The sequence below is a fragment of the Artemia franciscana genome, chromosome 14, assembly GCF_032884065.1.
Source record: "Artemia franciscana chromosome 14, ASM3288406v1, whole genome shotgun sequence".
NCBI lineage: Eukaryota > Metazoa > Arthropoda > Branchiopoda > Anostraca > Artemiidae > Artemia > Artemia franciscana.
In genome coordinates, this window is record NC_088876.1 from 24,002,277 (window position 1) to 24,018,716 (window position 16,440).

The window sequence follows — 16,440 nt, forward strand, 5'->3', positions numbered from 1 at the left end:
ATACAAGGTATTAAACATAAATCACTGAATTATTTACTTAATTATTTGAAAAGCAGCCATAATGGGTGCTTTAGTACTCGTACCCATTCAGTTCGATGAGGTTCAACGTTGCGATTATGTTTTACAACTTGTCTAACACCTGCGACTTCAGCATCTGCTATTTTAAATTTAACAAAAATTTGTGTGTCGTTCCAGCATGGAAGAAGGCGGAGTAAATATTTAGCAAATCAGAGAAACAAGGATCTCATTTTTGGCTGATCAGTTCTTGTTAGCAGTTTCCAAAAGCGATAGGCGTATGACATGTGAGTAAGAGTCGTGGCATTACAATGGCTGGCTAAAAGCATCCGGTTGAACTGAAGTTGGTATGAAACATTAAAAGTAGCTGCTGAAATTCGACATTTGAGCTGATCAAGGAGAAGCTTGTGGGTATGGTGGATTGGAGGATTTATGGGGAGGCCAAGAGATAAATAAGATGGCTAACAGGCTGGACAGAAATATTCTCAAGTGCTACAAATGGAACTAAGTTAATCATATTAAAAAGGAGGATCTATATCCCGCTTTCTAGGGCTATAATGAAAGAAAGGTTGAGATGGCTACACGGAAAGCAGGTCACCCTTGTCTGGGGTGGGAGGATGTCATAAATAGAGATTTAAAGGAAATTGGAAACTTCCTGGGAAGGTGTAAAGAGGGAGGCCTTGAATAGATTAGGTTGGAGGTGGAGCGTGCGTAGCTGTGTTGGCCTCAGGTGGCAGTAGTAGTAGTAGAGTTGTTTGGTATTCAGAACAGCCAATTTTCTGGTATTCAGCTTTGACAATTTGGAAATTTTGGTGATTGGGTTTGGAGGGTTTGGCTAGCATTCAAACTGTCGTAAGCATTGTATGGCAAAGACGGGTGAGAACTTTCCGTGAGAGAATTACTCCCACGGATATTTCCAGCAGGAGAAAATTTTTTGGAGTAGGAGAATCATGTGGACACCATTGTCTCCAAAGCTTATAACTAAAATGCCAAGACCCTGGTAAATTATAATTCCAATAAGAAAAATACAGCTACCATTTTAATTTCTTTCACCTAGAAAGTCAGTTAAAAATTTTCTTACTTTTCTTCGGTGTATCGTCGTTGTTGATGCTGCAAGGTTCGGATTTAATCTGTGATGAACTGGACTTCGTTGGTGAAGCTGGCACTGAAGGAATTTTCGTGGCTGATTTTGTCGGGGATACAGGAATCTCGGAAGGTTTATTTATTACTAACGGTTTTTCTTCTATTGGTTTTGGTGATAGTTCCCTTGTCAAACCTTCCTAAAAAAATATAAATATATACATATAAAAAATATAACATGAATATATATATATATATATATATATATATATATATATATATATATATATATATATATATATATATATATATATATATATATATATATATATATACATTAATGTTATATAATTGTAACACTTGAAGTACAACATGTATAACTAGCAGTTCAGTATAATAACTAAATTGCAAAAAGAGTAATGCTTAAATCTATGAAAAAAAACTCAGATGAGCATGAGTATATTAAATTAAAAGAAAACAAGTTTTTCCAACTGCAAATATGGAGTAACATTAAAAATAAAAATGAAATGAATTATTCTGTATATTCAGGGGGCTGTCCCCTTTTAAATCCTTCGTTCTTTAGTCTAAAGTTTGACTTTTTTCCTAATTCCTTAATAACCGCTGCTGAAACACAAGGACCATTGAATTGGAATGAGAAGCTTTTTAAAAGCACTCAAATATTAGAATAACGAGCGATGAATTTAGAAGGAGGCAGCCCCTTTTATTATGCACAGTAATGTCTGTTCGTTTTAAGCTTTAATGATGCTCCTTGCTTTCAGTTGAAAAAGCTAATTTTTTTAAATTGAATGTCTGATCATTTCTAAATTATGTGGGGAAATTTTCCCCATCCCAGAAAATTTCCATTGAAACTTCTCCCCGTCCATGGGAAGTTCATCCAGAGGAATTCTCCAATGAAAGTTTAAGCATAAAATCTTTCCTAAGAACGTCCCCCTGGAAAATTCTCCTTTTTCATTTGAAAAAAAATTGTTATTTAAGTTAATTTGATCATTCTTCAAATCACGCCAGAAATCCCCTCTCCCCACAGTGGAAAATCTTTCCAAGAAGATTCCCCTTCATGAAAAGTTCTTTCCGCGGAGAATTTCCCACCAGAAACTTTCTCCTATGGAAAATTCCCCCAGAGAATTCCCTCCTCGTTAAAAATTTCTCTAGGACAATTCCCCCGGAATATTCTTTCCACGTGTAAAACTGAGCAACCATAGAGAAAACAAGATTAACATAAAGATTTCTGTTTTATAAATTACTGAATAGTATCCCCCTTGTAAATTTTCCCTAGAAAATCCACTCGTAAGTCTTTCTTCCCGTGTAAAATTCTTCACGTCAAAAATCCCTCCACATCGAGTTTCCCGCTAAAAACCTGAGTATATTCCCGGCAGCAAATACTTTCTGCAAACAGTGAGTAATTTGTATAGCTTACATCACTTTCCCCAGGGGATATGAGGGGTCATGTCATCCCCAGAAGCACAGTTATTGGACATTTTAACTATGCTAAATATAATAACTATCTTAGAATTCTGTCGATGTCATTGGGAGAAAAAGTGGTGTGGTGTGGACTAGTGCCCTCTAATGTTTTTGGTCACTTAAAAAGGGCACCAAAACTTTTAATTTTCGACTTTATGAGCCCTTCCCCAATTTCCTAAGGCCTATGGCTCGATGTGATCACCCTTGGAGAAAAAACAAAACAAATGAAAACGCATCGATGATTTTTCTTCCAGAAAAAAAGCGAGAATCCGCATTCTTAGAGAGGACCTTGAAAAACTAACAATATGGTTCTCTTACATGTTAATCTGATTGATTGAAATTCATTGGGATTACTCGACTTTTTGGTGTTGTTTCCTCCCTTTTTCAAAAATGAGGCAACTTTTCTCATTGGGTAAAATTAAACTTAATGAATTTTGTATGTTTGCATCAGCCTAAATGGCCAATTATTTGATGTATTAATTGTAATTGTTATTAAAATCCTTTATTCTTGAGCTTTGGTCACTATTGGGTCCTGTAACTTCTTATGTATAGATCGTTATTACGAACTGTTTCATATAAACGATCTCTATGCTCAGAACATCTTCCAGTCTTTCACGAATGATAGGTTATTTATCTCTAACTAAGTTTTTCCTTAAATGTTAATGTTAAAATTTTAATCACTTTAAAATTATTGAAAATTTAATTTTTAAAATACGCAAAAGCTCTTACTAAAATATAGCAAAGAATAAAGATTTAATTTCCCAAACCAGGGGGGTTCAAGCCAAAAAGTTTGAGGGAGGGGGAACGAATAATTTTACCAAACTGGCCGGTCATTTTTACCGACTGTTTTTTTTTATCATTAATTAGCATAATGTCCGTTTCGAATACTAAACTTGAGAGCACAGTTCAGCCCGAAGAATCGTCTAACATGAAGAAGATTAGCCCTTTAGTTCAGTTTCTTGTAAGAAGCACGTACAATTAGTTGGTGATCAAGTAGAGAAAGGATATAAGTGATCCAGGATTAGAAATTGTCCCAGAATAACTAGCAGGCAGACGCCCTAGATGCTATTTAAGACGGAACTTGTCTTTGGCTAATGAACCAACTTTTTCCACTGCTGCTTTTAATATCTTCATTTCCCTCTCTATCTGATCTCGGAGATGTTGCTTGTTGCCCTGAGTCTTGTGTTTGCATTCACCAGATCAAACTGTTCAGTCTGAAGCTTTTCTGCAAGTCTTTTTCTTAAACAGGACAGGGTGTATGAACATCAGGATCAGAATAAAATCGAAGCAGGTAATGTGGCGATGCAGAAATTGAATTTTTCCTTTTATTATCCTGTCTTTTTTCTATTCTATTTATTTTTTAAGAATATCAACAATGGTGCTAAAGCTGGTCCACAACCCTGTCAAACTCTCGAATCTGGACGACCATTTTGTCATTGACAGATTCTTAAGCTTCAGTGTCGATTCAGCACTCTCACCTGCTCGTTTCGAAGCAATGACTCTTTTCATTCGATTTGTAAATAAGACGTGCAGTTCCTGTAAGATTTCAAACATTTTTCGGACTATGAAGGGGGTGCAACATTTTTCGGACTATAGAGGGGTTACTGCAGGCATGTTTCACAATGAAATTCCTTCTAGTAGCCATAGCTCAAGTTTAAAGTACTTGTCTTTCCAGTTCGGCTGTTTTTTGAAACTCTGTTGAATACAAGAAGCAAATTGCTTGCATAATCACAGCTTTGAAACGTAACGACCCCTCTGCTTAAGCTTTCTTTTTCTAGGACTTCTAGAATTGTTTCGGCAGTAATGTACGGCCAATTTGACTCTTTAAGCTGTTTATGTGGCAAATGGGTTGCAAACAAGCTGCTCGGCAGCTGAAACTCGATTATTCTTTTTACTATGATAAAATCCATCTTGTTTTTGTGAAAAGCGGCATCGATCGGTTTAGGATAGTCTTTTTCGAATATATTCATGGACCACCAGCATTTTATTTTTGCTCAATTCGTTCTTAAATTTGACATATCTAATGCATTTCATTAATGTATCCCTTTGCACTTGAGACCAATCATCCAAATCTAACTCACATAATTTGTGAATTTTTGAACTGACATGTAGTTCCTATGGATGGGTGTCGCTTTCTTTACCACGCACAACTCACTACTAACCACCTAACCTGTTTTAAAACGTGACTGCGCGATCTTAACGCCTTACAAGTAAATGGAACTAGTTTTTACTGATTGAAGTTTGGCCCATAATTCCAGTCAATAAAACTGGTGCATTTACGGACTGAGATCGGAATTTTGGAAAATGTCATGTCAGCATTTTAATGTTCTTTATTTAACCGAAGGAAAAGTAGTGACGCCTTCCGTAAAACCAAGGCATGCGTTGGTAAAACTGCTGTATTTGCTTACCAAGATTGAGATTTTGGTAGATATCATGTCGTTATTTTCATGTTCTTTATTTAATCGAATAGAAAATAGTGGTACAGTTCGTAAAATCACTGCACCAGCTGGTACAACCGCTTCATTTACCGACCGAGATCAAAATTACGATACACATCATGTCAGTATTTTCATTTTCTTTCTGTAAACAACTGAAAATTGTTGGCACCGTCCAAAAATAGTGGTACCTGCCGTAAAATCTCTTAGCGAGTTGGTACAATCGCCGCTTTTACCTACCAAGATCGAGATTACGGTACAGATCATTTCAGTATTTTCATGTTCTTTATTTAACCGAATGAAAAATTTTGGCCTGTCCGTAAAGTCACGACGCAGGTCGGTAAAACCGCTGTATTTACCAACCTAGATCGAGATTTCACTTGATGTCATATCAGTATTTGCATGTTCTTTATTTATCCGAATGGAAAATCGTGGTGTCATCCGTGAAATCGCTCCACGAGTCGGTAGAACCGCTGCATATACTGAGATTGTATATGAGAGATTGAGATTTCAGTATATTTAGTGTCTGTATTTTCAGGCTCTTTATTTAACCAAATGGAAAACTGTGGCACTATACGTAAAATTACGGCAAGAGTCGGTAAAACTGCTGTGTCTACCGGTCAAGTTTGGGATTTCTGTAGATGAGATGTCATTATTTTCGTGTTTTTTATTTAACCGACCAAAATACTTTAGCGGCGTATTTTTTTTTACCGAGTGGACACGAAAATTGAGGGGAGTGTCCCCCACCCCCCTCATACGTGACAAACCTGTCCCTAGCAAAGATGCGGAATGAAGCCTATCATGCCGAAGAATCAACAGTTATGCATTGAAATGAGGATGTAGCGAGGGATTTGGCTGCCATCTAAGAAGAAAGGATAAAACAATATTTCGCTAATCTAGGTAGGTACATAACTTCAGTGGGGGAGTTAAAGCACTAATCTATTTTATTCTCAGAGATGGGGAATAAGCCAAAACTGCTAAGATTTTCCCAGTTTTAAAAATAGAAACAAAATAACAAAAGACGATAACCCATTATTCCCCTAATCTCCTGTTAGCTTTATTCTGAATATTCATAGCTACGTTGAACGCGGTCACTAATCCCTATGCCACCAAACAAGGTCATATATACCAGTGCTCATGCTTCTAATTAAAGCACTATAGCACCAAAAATTTCTATACAAATTTTATTCTTTCTTTGCATCAAATAGTTTGTGGTAACGAACTGGTAAGTAAGGAGCAACCCGGCTCAATAGTAACCAAAACTCTAAAAAACAGAATTTTGATACCAATAGATACATTAGGAGAATTTTATATTTATGCTGATTTTAAATATACTAGTTTCATCAAGTTTAGTCTTACCCATCAAAAGTCACGAGCCTGAGAATATTTGCCTTATTTTCGAAAAAAAGGGGAAACACACCCTGAAAGTATTTGAATTGCAATGAAAATCACACCATCAGATTCAGCGTACCAGAGAACCCTACAGTAGAGGCTTCAAGCTCCTATCCGCAAAAATGTGGAATTTTGTATTTTTTGCCAGAAGAAACATCAGGGATGCGCGTTATTTCTTTCCCCTGGGGTGATCGCATCGACGTAGTGGTCCTGGAATGACGCGAGAGTGCTTTTTCGAACAGAAATTAAATGTTTCAGTGCCCTTTCTAAATGACAAAAGAAATTGAAGGGCAACTAAGCCCCTCCCACGCTCATTCATTCCCAAAGTTACCAGATCAAGATTTTGAGATAGCCATTTTGTTCAGCATAATTGAAAATTTTAGTAGCTATGTCTTTTAGGATGATTTAATCCCCCACAGTCCCCGGGTGTAGGGCTGCAAGTTATGAACTCTGCCCATTGTTTACACATAGTATTGGTTATTGGGAATTATACAGTCGTTTTCAGAGGGGATCTTTTCTGGTGGAGGGTTGGGGGATGGTGTTACGTGGGAGGATCTTTTTTATGGAGAAATTTCTTATGGGGGAAGAGAATTTCCTTGAAGGGGACGCTAAATTTTCCAGTATTATTTGAAAAACAGTCAGAAAAAAAAACAAGTTGTTTTAACTGAAAGTAAGGAATGACATTAAAACTTAAAACGAACAGAAATTAATATGAGGGGGAATTTTACGAGAAATTTATGAGGGGTCTCGTCCCCTCCTCAAAACCTCGCTCGTTACGCTAAGAGTAATTTCAAAAGAGCTATTTATTCTAATTAAACAGCCCTTTTTCCAGCTAAAATCAAACGGTTCGATACCACGAACTGTTTGATTAAATAAAAAAAGTTTTTTTCCAGCTAAAAGTAAGGAACAACATTAAAACTTAAAACGAACAGAAGTTATTACGTATATGAGGGGGTTGCCCCCTTCTCAATACCTCACTCTTTACGCTAATGTTTGACTTTTTCCCAATTATTTAAGAATGACTCCAGAGGCACAAGGACCGTTTAATCAGAATAATAAGCTTTCTACAAATTCACAAACACTTTAGCATAAAGAGAGAGGCACTGAGGAGGGGCTGCTCCCTCATATACGTAATAACAACCAAAAGAAAAACCTGAAAAATCACGGTTTCTGGTATGAAACGGTTACTACAAGGTTATTTATTAGTTAAAAAAAAAAGTAAGTTTAGTATACAAAATTCGTTTTAATTATTCTTGTACGGTGAGCCAAATTCGAAACCTGCATTCATCCAAAAACGTTCAGAAATTAAATAAAGAAAGTTTTTTTTTAACAGAAAGTAAGCAGCGACATTAAGACTTAAAATGAGCCCAAAAAAATATTCCGTAGATGAAGGGCTGTCCCCTCCTCAACACCCAGCTCTTTACGCTAAAGTTTTTGACTGTTTTAAAAAGCAGAGTTATGACAAAGAGTCGAACTTCAGCATGGAGAGCGGGACGTTGAGGAGGGGACAGCCCTTTTTCATATAAGGAATAATTTCTGTTCGTTTTAAGTTTTAATGTCGCTCCTTACTTTCAGTTAAAAAACTTGTTTTTTTAATATCTAATTTGAGTATGAACTGTTACAACTTATGGTGTTTTAGATAATATTGAAAAACGTGATAAAGTCGTCCAAAAAAGTTATACATGATTGGCACTACCTCTACCTGTTACCCAAGGCTGCTTCTTGGAGGGTTACAAGGTTTGACCCCCCTCCCCGAAGTCTTTGTCCGACTCATGAAAACGGAACGAAAATGCACATAAACAAATTTTTGACACGCTTTTATACTTTTTCGCCCCCCCCCCTGAATAAAAATAATGGATACGCTTTTGGTGATACCTCTTGTTTATTTGACTTTTTGACCCGAAAAATATCTCCTTTGGTATTTTCAGTGAAGTACTCGTTATCACTGGCTACATTTGAAGTTTTAAAATCCTTTGTATTTATTGTAAGCAAATTTTCGTTTACAACTGAACCCATACCTTTAGTTGAACTAGAAAATTTATTCAGCCAGAGATTAATCGTCAGTCATGTAGCAACCAGATGATTACACGCTCGTATGACAACATTCTAGGCCAAAATTTTTTGGAAGGACACTAAGTATTTTGAAAAATTCTTGGCAAGCGATTATTGCGGAATAGTATCCAAAATTATTAAGAAATTGCAACACCAGAGGGTAATCAAAAGAACTCTGTATTAAATAGTATTTTCTAGTGTATACTAACAACACTTTTTATAAGAAAATTATTTTTAATTAGTATAGTTTTAATAATATATTTTATTAATTTTTTAATGTTTTTTTTTTTAATTTTTTTTTTACAATATATTCTTTCATTGTACTGTTCATTACATAGTTAAATGAATGTTTTTTTCATAGGCTTTTCTTACTTTTAGGGTTTATGATCATTGCGAAAAAGAACCCAATGTTTTCCTTAATGTACCAAGGACATCGAAATAAAAACACACTCCCCCGTAGCTCAATTTTTGCTCTGTCCATATCTGAAACACAAGATTCTGCATTTTTTCATTTTTATCATTTAGATTTTATTTTTATACGGATCTTCCATATCTTTTTTTCTTTTGGTTGTTACAAAAATTATGAAGATTATAAAACTTGCACAAAGTTTTGACTACTACCAACAACTCACTGCAGCACCAAGCCGCCTAAGGCCAATACAGCTAAGCATGGTCTTCCTCCATACAAATTATATTCAAAACCTTCCTCTGCTAAAGGGAGGCTTACTTAAAAACTTAAATTTTAAATTCAAATCAGTCCCACAATTTTTACCTCAAGGAAGCTCAACCAGAACTGATAGGTAAATATTCTTTTTTTATGTGAAGGTGATAGTGAAATTTAGTTTTAATTACTGATAGTGAAATAAATTATTCAAGTGAAATAATTTTTGTTTTAAAGGTCGCACCTTACAGTAAGTCTCGAATTGCTTAAATGTGTTTTGCTGAGGACGGCCTTTTGATATAGGGCTGAAATATTCATTTGAAGTTTGAAGGAGTTTTACTGTTTTATAAAATTCCATGTAAGTTTACTTTTTGTTTTCATGATGAATTAAATAAAAAAAACAAGTTTTTTTCAACTGAAAGCAGGGAGCAACATTTAAACTTAAAATGCATATAAATTATTACGTATATGAGGGGGTTTGCCCCCCCCGTCAACACCTCGCTCTTCAAGCTAAAGTTTTTCGGCACTTTAAAAAAAAGTTACTTATTGTTCTAATTAAACGACCCTTGTGTTTCAAGAGCTGTTTTTAATTTCCCATCGTTTTTAAATAGCTCCAGGATATCCAAGGAAAAATACCCCTCCCCATGAAATATCCTCTGCAAAATTCAATCCTGACAAAACTTTACCCTGGACAATTACCCTTAACATCTCCCCGCGTAAAATCGAATCGGTAAAAAGACATATAAAGAAACTTTGTTTATGAATTTGGGCAAATTCCCCCAGTGTAAAATTTCCTCTGAAAAGTTCACCTCCTGTAAAATTCTCCCCTTGCAAAATCCCTTCAGTAGAAAATTCGTCCTCCCCTTCCTCCCCAAAAATGTATGCATACTTCCCAATAACAAATACCATACGGGCAAATTTTTGTAACTTAAAGACCTTTCCCCAGGGGCTGTGGGAGTTCATGTTATCTCCAAAGACAATGTTATTGGGCTTTTCAACTATGTTGAACAAAATAGCTATTTCAAAATTTTAATCAGACGATTTTGGGAAAAAGTGGCGTGTGAGGGGGCCTAGTTACCTTCCAATTCTTTTGGTCACTTAAAAAGGATATTAGAACTTCTCATTTCCGTTAGAATGACTCCTCTTTCGACGTTCTAGGTTCACTGGGTCGATAAGATCACCCCTGGGGAAAAACAAACAAAAAACAAAAAACACACACACACAAAAAAAAATACCCATCCGTGATATTTCCCTCAGGCAAAAATTATAAAATTCCACATTTTTGCAGATAGGACCTTGAAACCTATACAATAGGGTTTTTTCATTCGCTTAATCTGACAGTTTCATTTTCATCAAAATTATATGACTTATAGGGGGTCTTTTCCCCTTTTCTAAAAAAATGACAAATTTTCCTCTTTTTTCAAAAAATTGACAAATTTTCTCAGGCTTGTAGATTTTGATGGGTAACACTAAACTTAATGACACTTACACATTTGGAATCAGCATAATAAGCCAATTCTTCTGATATATCTATTGGTGTCAAAATTCCATTTTTTAGAGTTCGGTTACTATTGATTCGGGTTGCTCCTTATTTGAACTGTTTGAAAGGCTGTGTCGTTTTCTTTGTTAGATTCAATAGCATAATCAATACGGTTGACAGTCTTCTAATTATGTAAGTACCATGTTCACATATGACCCATGTTGTGATCAAATACTGTGTTGGTTAAATCTTAGTTATTAAATCTACAAAAATGCAGCAGCTTTCTGTAACCGTTGCTATTCTTCCTTCCAACACCATTTTTACCTCTTATGAGACTCCATTTATCGCAATTTCTACCACCCTGGGCATTAAAATCCCAAATAGAAATACTATATTTCTATTTGAAAAACGTTTCCTAAAAGCAGAACCATTTCTTTAAAATAGGTCAAGGAAATAAAAACCAAAACTAGCTTACCTTTTCCTGTGTAGATTCGTCTACACCGCTGTCATGGTCCCCATCTAAAAAGAGAAAATAGTATACTGAAAAAGGATCTGGATTTGCGCACTGACCTACAATTCTAAAGTAGTATCGACAGCGAAAATGAGATCTGATTGCCGGAATTAGAGATGTCAAAACTCCCATAAGTATAATTTTCATGAAAAATTACGAATCACATTTTAAATAGAAAAATTCTTCATATGTACTTGTGGAGCTTTTGGCTGTAGTGGGTGCCAAGTTAAAAAAAAGAAATGTGGGCAAAAATTATTAAAAACTAAGATAAAAACACAAGGCACTAAGCAAGTTAAAGAAGGTGAAGGTTTTCTTTGAAGATACTACTGTATTTGGGAATCAAGGTATTGCGCAATGTCTGAATTTTTACCGACGAAAATAATTATAGAATTTATCTATTATTTTTTCTTCTTTATTTTCTCGGTTGAGCATGGCAACACTGGCGAAAATACGGTACTGCTTAAAAGCTTCATAATTTTGGAACAAAGAAAGAGAAATCAAACAGTTCGTGGTAACGAACTGTAGCAAGGAGCAACCCGGCTCAATAGTAACCAAAACGCTAAAGAATGGAATTTAGATATCAATAGGTAAATCAAAAGAATCGCACTTTTACGCTGATTCTTAATATATAAGTTTCCTCAAGTTTAGTTTTACCCATCAAAAGTTACGAGCCCGAGAAAATTTGCCATATTTTAGAAAATAGGGAAAAACACCCCCTAAAAGTCAAAGAATCTTAACAAAATCACACCATCAGATTCAACGTATCAGAAAACATTACTGTAAAAGTTTCAAGCTCCTATCTACAAAAATGTAAAATTTCCCAGAAGACAGATCACGGATGCGTGTTTATTTTTTTTCCCAGGGGTGATCGCTTCGACCCAGTGGTTCTAGAATGTCGCAAGAGGACTCATAATAAGGAAATTATAAGTTCTAGTGCCCTTTTTAAGTAACAAAAAAAATTGGAGGGCATCTATGCCCCCTCCCACGCTCATTTTTTCCCAAGGTAACTGAATCAAAATTTTGAGATAGCTATTGTGTTCAGCATAGTCGAAAAATCTAACGATTATGTCTTTCGGAACGACTTAATCCCCCACAGTCCCTAAGGGAGGGGCTGCAAGGTACAAACTTTGACCATTGTTTACATATAGTAATGGTTATTGGGACATGTACAGGCATTTTTAGGGGGGACTTTTTGACGTTAAGAGGTGTCGGGGGGGGGGGTCACGTGGAAAGATCTTTCCATGGAGGAATATATCATAAGAATAGAAAATTTCCATGAAGGGACCTAGGATTTTAGTATTATTACAAAAAAAAAAAACAATGAGAAAATGAATAAAAAAAGTTTTTTTTAACTGGAAGTAACGAGCAGCATTAGAACCTAAAACGAGCAGAAATTATTGCGTATATAAGGGGGTTTGTCTCCTCCACAATACCTCACTCTTTACGCTAAAGTATTTTTAGAAATTTCAACTACTTATTCTACGGCCTTTTTATTCAGGGGTCATTCCGAAAGAATTATGACCAAATTGAAGCTTAAGGGTAAAGAGCGAGGTTTAGAAGGGGGGAGAACCCCCCTCATATACGTAATAAAAATATATAAACATAGACTTTCGTTATGTAAGTTAATTCGTACGTTACTTCTATTTATTACTAACAAAACGTTCGTAAAAAAATAAACAAGTTAGCCAAAAAAAAAAAAAAAAAAAATGCAAATTTCGTTTTAATTATTCATATACAGTGAGTCAAAATCAAAACATGCATTAATTAAAAACGTTCAAAAATTAAAAAACATGTTTTTTAACTGCGAGTTAGGAGCGACATTAAAACTTAAAACGAAAAGAGCCTCGCTCTTTACGCTAAAGCTTTTTTTTATTGTTTTAAAAAGTAAAGTTGTGAGAGAGAGAGAGAGTCAAACTTTAGCGTAAAGAGTGAGGCGATGGGGAGGGCCAATCCTGTCATATGCGGAATAATTTCTATTCGTCTTAAGTTTTAATGTCGCTCCTTACTTGCAGTTGAAAAACTTGTTTTTTATTTATTTAATCTTTAAATGAATTGTGGTTTCAACGTATGAACCTAACATGAGTTGAGGTGGGGGGGGGAGCACGAAATATTTTTAATCTGATGCCCTTGGTGCAAAGTAGGCAATAAATTTTTACCTCCTATATGCCAGGTCACTATCAGGAGAACTACACAGTTAAGAGACAAAATGATCTTGTTCATTTTGAGTCTTAGGAAACGAGTTTTATTCTGTTTGAATGTTCAACAAATTTTATGTGAAGTAGATACAAATACGGAAATGATCCTAACATGATTTTTTCAGCCAAAACTGAACATAAGAACGGGAAATTTTGTATACATACTTAGATATTTTCTCAGAGACAATCCAATGCGGAGGTGGCATTATTCTCGCTTTAATCTTTTTTTGAAGCAATGGACGTATGAGCCATAAGGAGGTTCAAACCCGTTCTTCGTGCTGGTTAACTACATTTATTTTAATTTCCGATTAAAAAAGTCGCTTGCACGAAAAGTATCTTGTTTGTGGACGAAACTATTTACTGCGTACAGTACGTGAACTACGTACAGTAAATTATTTACTGTAAGAGAGCATTGTTTAAAAAGATGTTCTGCAGGGTAAAAGGAGCATCTGGCTAAGGACAGATATTTAAATTTTGTCAGAAACACTAAATTTACGTATCATTTTTTTTCGATTTTATTGCGAACAAAACTGTACCTGGCCTATGCTTACTGTTGCTTTTTGTCACAGAACATTGAAGTTAATAGATCGGAGTAGGTGTTTTAACGCCACCGCGGTTTCCACCACCGTATATTTTCCGCCACCCAGGAAATCTTGCATCATCAAGAGGATAAGTTGGGTCAGAATAGACAGGTTAGGCTAGGTTAGTCTATGTCTATGTCTATGTCTATATCTATGTCTATGTTTTTGTCTAAACCTGTGTCTATGTCTATGTCTGATCTTATGTCTATGTCTATATCTATGTCTATTCTGATCTACCTGAATGAAAGTGTGGCGGAAAACATATGGTGGCGGAAAATCGAAATGGCGTTAAAATACTGCTACACTCCTTATGAAATGTTATTAGTTAGATCTTATAAATAGATTTTTTTTTTAATTTCAAAAATTGATCTTACTATTCAGAACATTAATAAAAACATTACCAGTTTGACATTTCGTGTTTTGTTTGAACTTACTATTGATGCTAGAATGCATGTACTCTTTGAGCTATGACAGCGTGTAGAGTAGAATCTGGAATTCAAGGGTGACTAAGCAAAACCCCTAGCTGGTAAATTTTCCAAGTATAAGAATGATAAGCAACCATGATATAAGAACCATAAAGTGCTATTAAAGGGAGTATATTGAACTGAGAGGTACAAGCCACCGAAAATCTCTTTGAAGCACCAATATTTGTCAGCTCACAACTAAAAATTTCACAATAAAATTGGTAGATGTGTCTTTTCAATGTTTACCAATTCATCGCAAGGGCTTACTAGAAAGATTACGAAAACAATAATAAAATTGAGCAATTGTGATAAACTGTATTTATTTTTCCCGTTTGACTTGACATAGATCAATAGCAGTGAAGGAAATGATCCGAAATGTAAATAAAGTGTTCCACTCTAAAACTTAGAAAAATGCAACAGTACTTCTGTGCTTGTTTTACAAGTGTTCTGTATTCTTAGTAAATAATTCAAATGTGTAGGTTAAACATAGCAAATAGGCTTAACTGAGTCATAATAGGCTTGACTGTTCCCAGGGTTGGTGGCACCTGGGGTAAAATTAATTACGGTACCCCTCCTGACTCAAACATGGATAAAAAAAGCTATGAAAACCCCAGCAACACCCCTAACCCCCTTTTTTAATCCTCCCCAGCCATGGTGGCTGGGGTAGCTTGTCCTAGTCGTTCCTCCCCTCTCTTTGAACAGCCCTGGGTATCACTCCTTTTCTTGTATGATGAAAGATCTACGGGACTTGAGGCTTAAAGGTCAGCGTTTATTATTGTGAAAAACAAATTATTTTCTAATTAGTGTGTTCTCTGAAGTTAAGCAGTAAAATTGACGTGCTGGGTAGCAACTTGACTAAGGAGCAATTATACCGCATTTATTTTTTCTTTATCTTGGGTAGTCGTCTACAGCCTGCTAGCGCTCAAAATGAAAACTTGGCCCTTTTTCCGGCCCGAGGATCGAAAAGGAATGGGAAAAAATCCTCTTAAGGATTGCAACATTTTCGATAATTTTTTAAATAAAATAAAACATTTTTCAAAGACCTTATCCAAGGAGGGGTAGGGATTGAAGGGCTGGAGCCCGTCTCTAACCCCTTTCCACACCCCCTGTCACCCCAAAGTATTTGCCCGACTCAAGAAAACGTAACAAAATGCATACAAACTAATTTTTGACTCACTTTTAACTTTCTTTTGTAAAATTCATATTTTTTTTTTAGCTAATCCAGAACAAAAATCCTGAATACACCTTTGCCTTTTATTGAGTCTACTAAAGGTACAAAGAGGAAACAAAAAGAAACTGTCATAACTCAAACTTCACTTCTTGTAGATTGCATGTTTTTGGACTCGCATGAAACATGGAATTCACCCCATATATATATATATATATATATATATATATATATATATATATATATATATATATATATATATATATATATATATATATATATATATATATATATATATATATATATATATATATATATATACATATATATATATATATATATATATATATATGTATGTATCTAAATAGTGATTCTAGAAAAATCAATCTTTTTACTTGAATTTCATAACTTTTGTATCTTTTAAATACAAAATGTTAGATTTGATTGAACTCTGGATGTCCACATGGATCAAACAGTTCGTGGTAACGAACTGTAGTACCAGGCCCAATAGTAACCAAAACTCTAAAAAACTTAATTTTTATACTAATAGCTACATCAAAAGAACTGTATTTTAATGCCGATTTTAAATATATAAGTTCAATCAAGTTTAGTCTTACCCATCAAAAGTTACGAGCCTGAGAAAATTCGCCTTATTTTAGAAAATAGGGAAAAACACCCCCGAAAAGTCATGGAATCTTAACGAAAATCACCATCACATTCAACGTAGAACTCTATTGTAGAAGTTTCAAGCTTCTATCTACAAATTTTTTTTGAATTTTTGCCAGAAGGGAAATCACGGATACATGTTTATTTTTATTATTTTTTTCCCCAGGGGTGATCGTATCGACCCAGTGGTCCTAGAATGCTGCGATAGGAATCATTCTAATAGAAATGAAAAGTTCTAGTACCCTTTTTAAGAGACCAAAA

At 35.1% G+C, this 16,440-nt stretch overlaps 1 protein-coding gene across 4 annotated transcripts in view; it reads right to left on the reverse strand.

Moving 5' to 3' along the window:
- Positions 1–16,440, reverse strand: part of LOC136035483 (cilia- and flagella-associated protein 251-like) — an 80,613-nt gene that overhangs the window by 27,391 nt on the left and 36,782 nt on the right. For all 4 annotated transcript variants that reach the window (XM_065717299.1, XM_065717300.1, XM_065717301.1 and 1 more), the window contains exons 2-3: positions 11,070–11,113; positions 1,097–1,295 (exon numbers count right to left, since the gene is read on the reverse strand). In XM_065717299.1, coding sequence (XP_065573371.1) covers positions 1,097–1,295; positions 11,070–11,113 — 243 coding nt within the window. The remainder of the gene's footprint in view (positions 1–1,096; positions 1,296–11,069; positions 11,114–16,440) is intronic.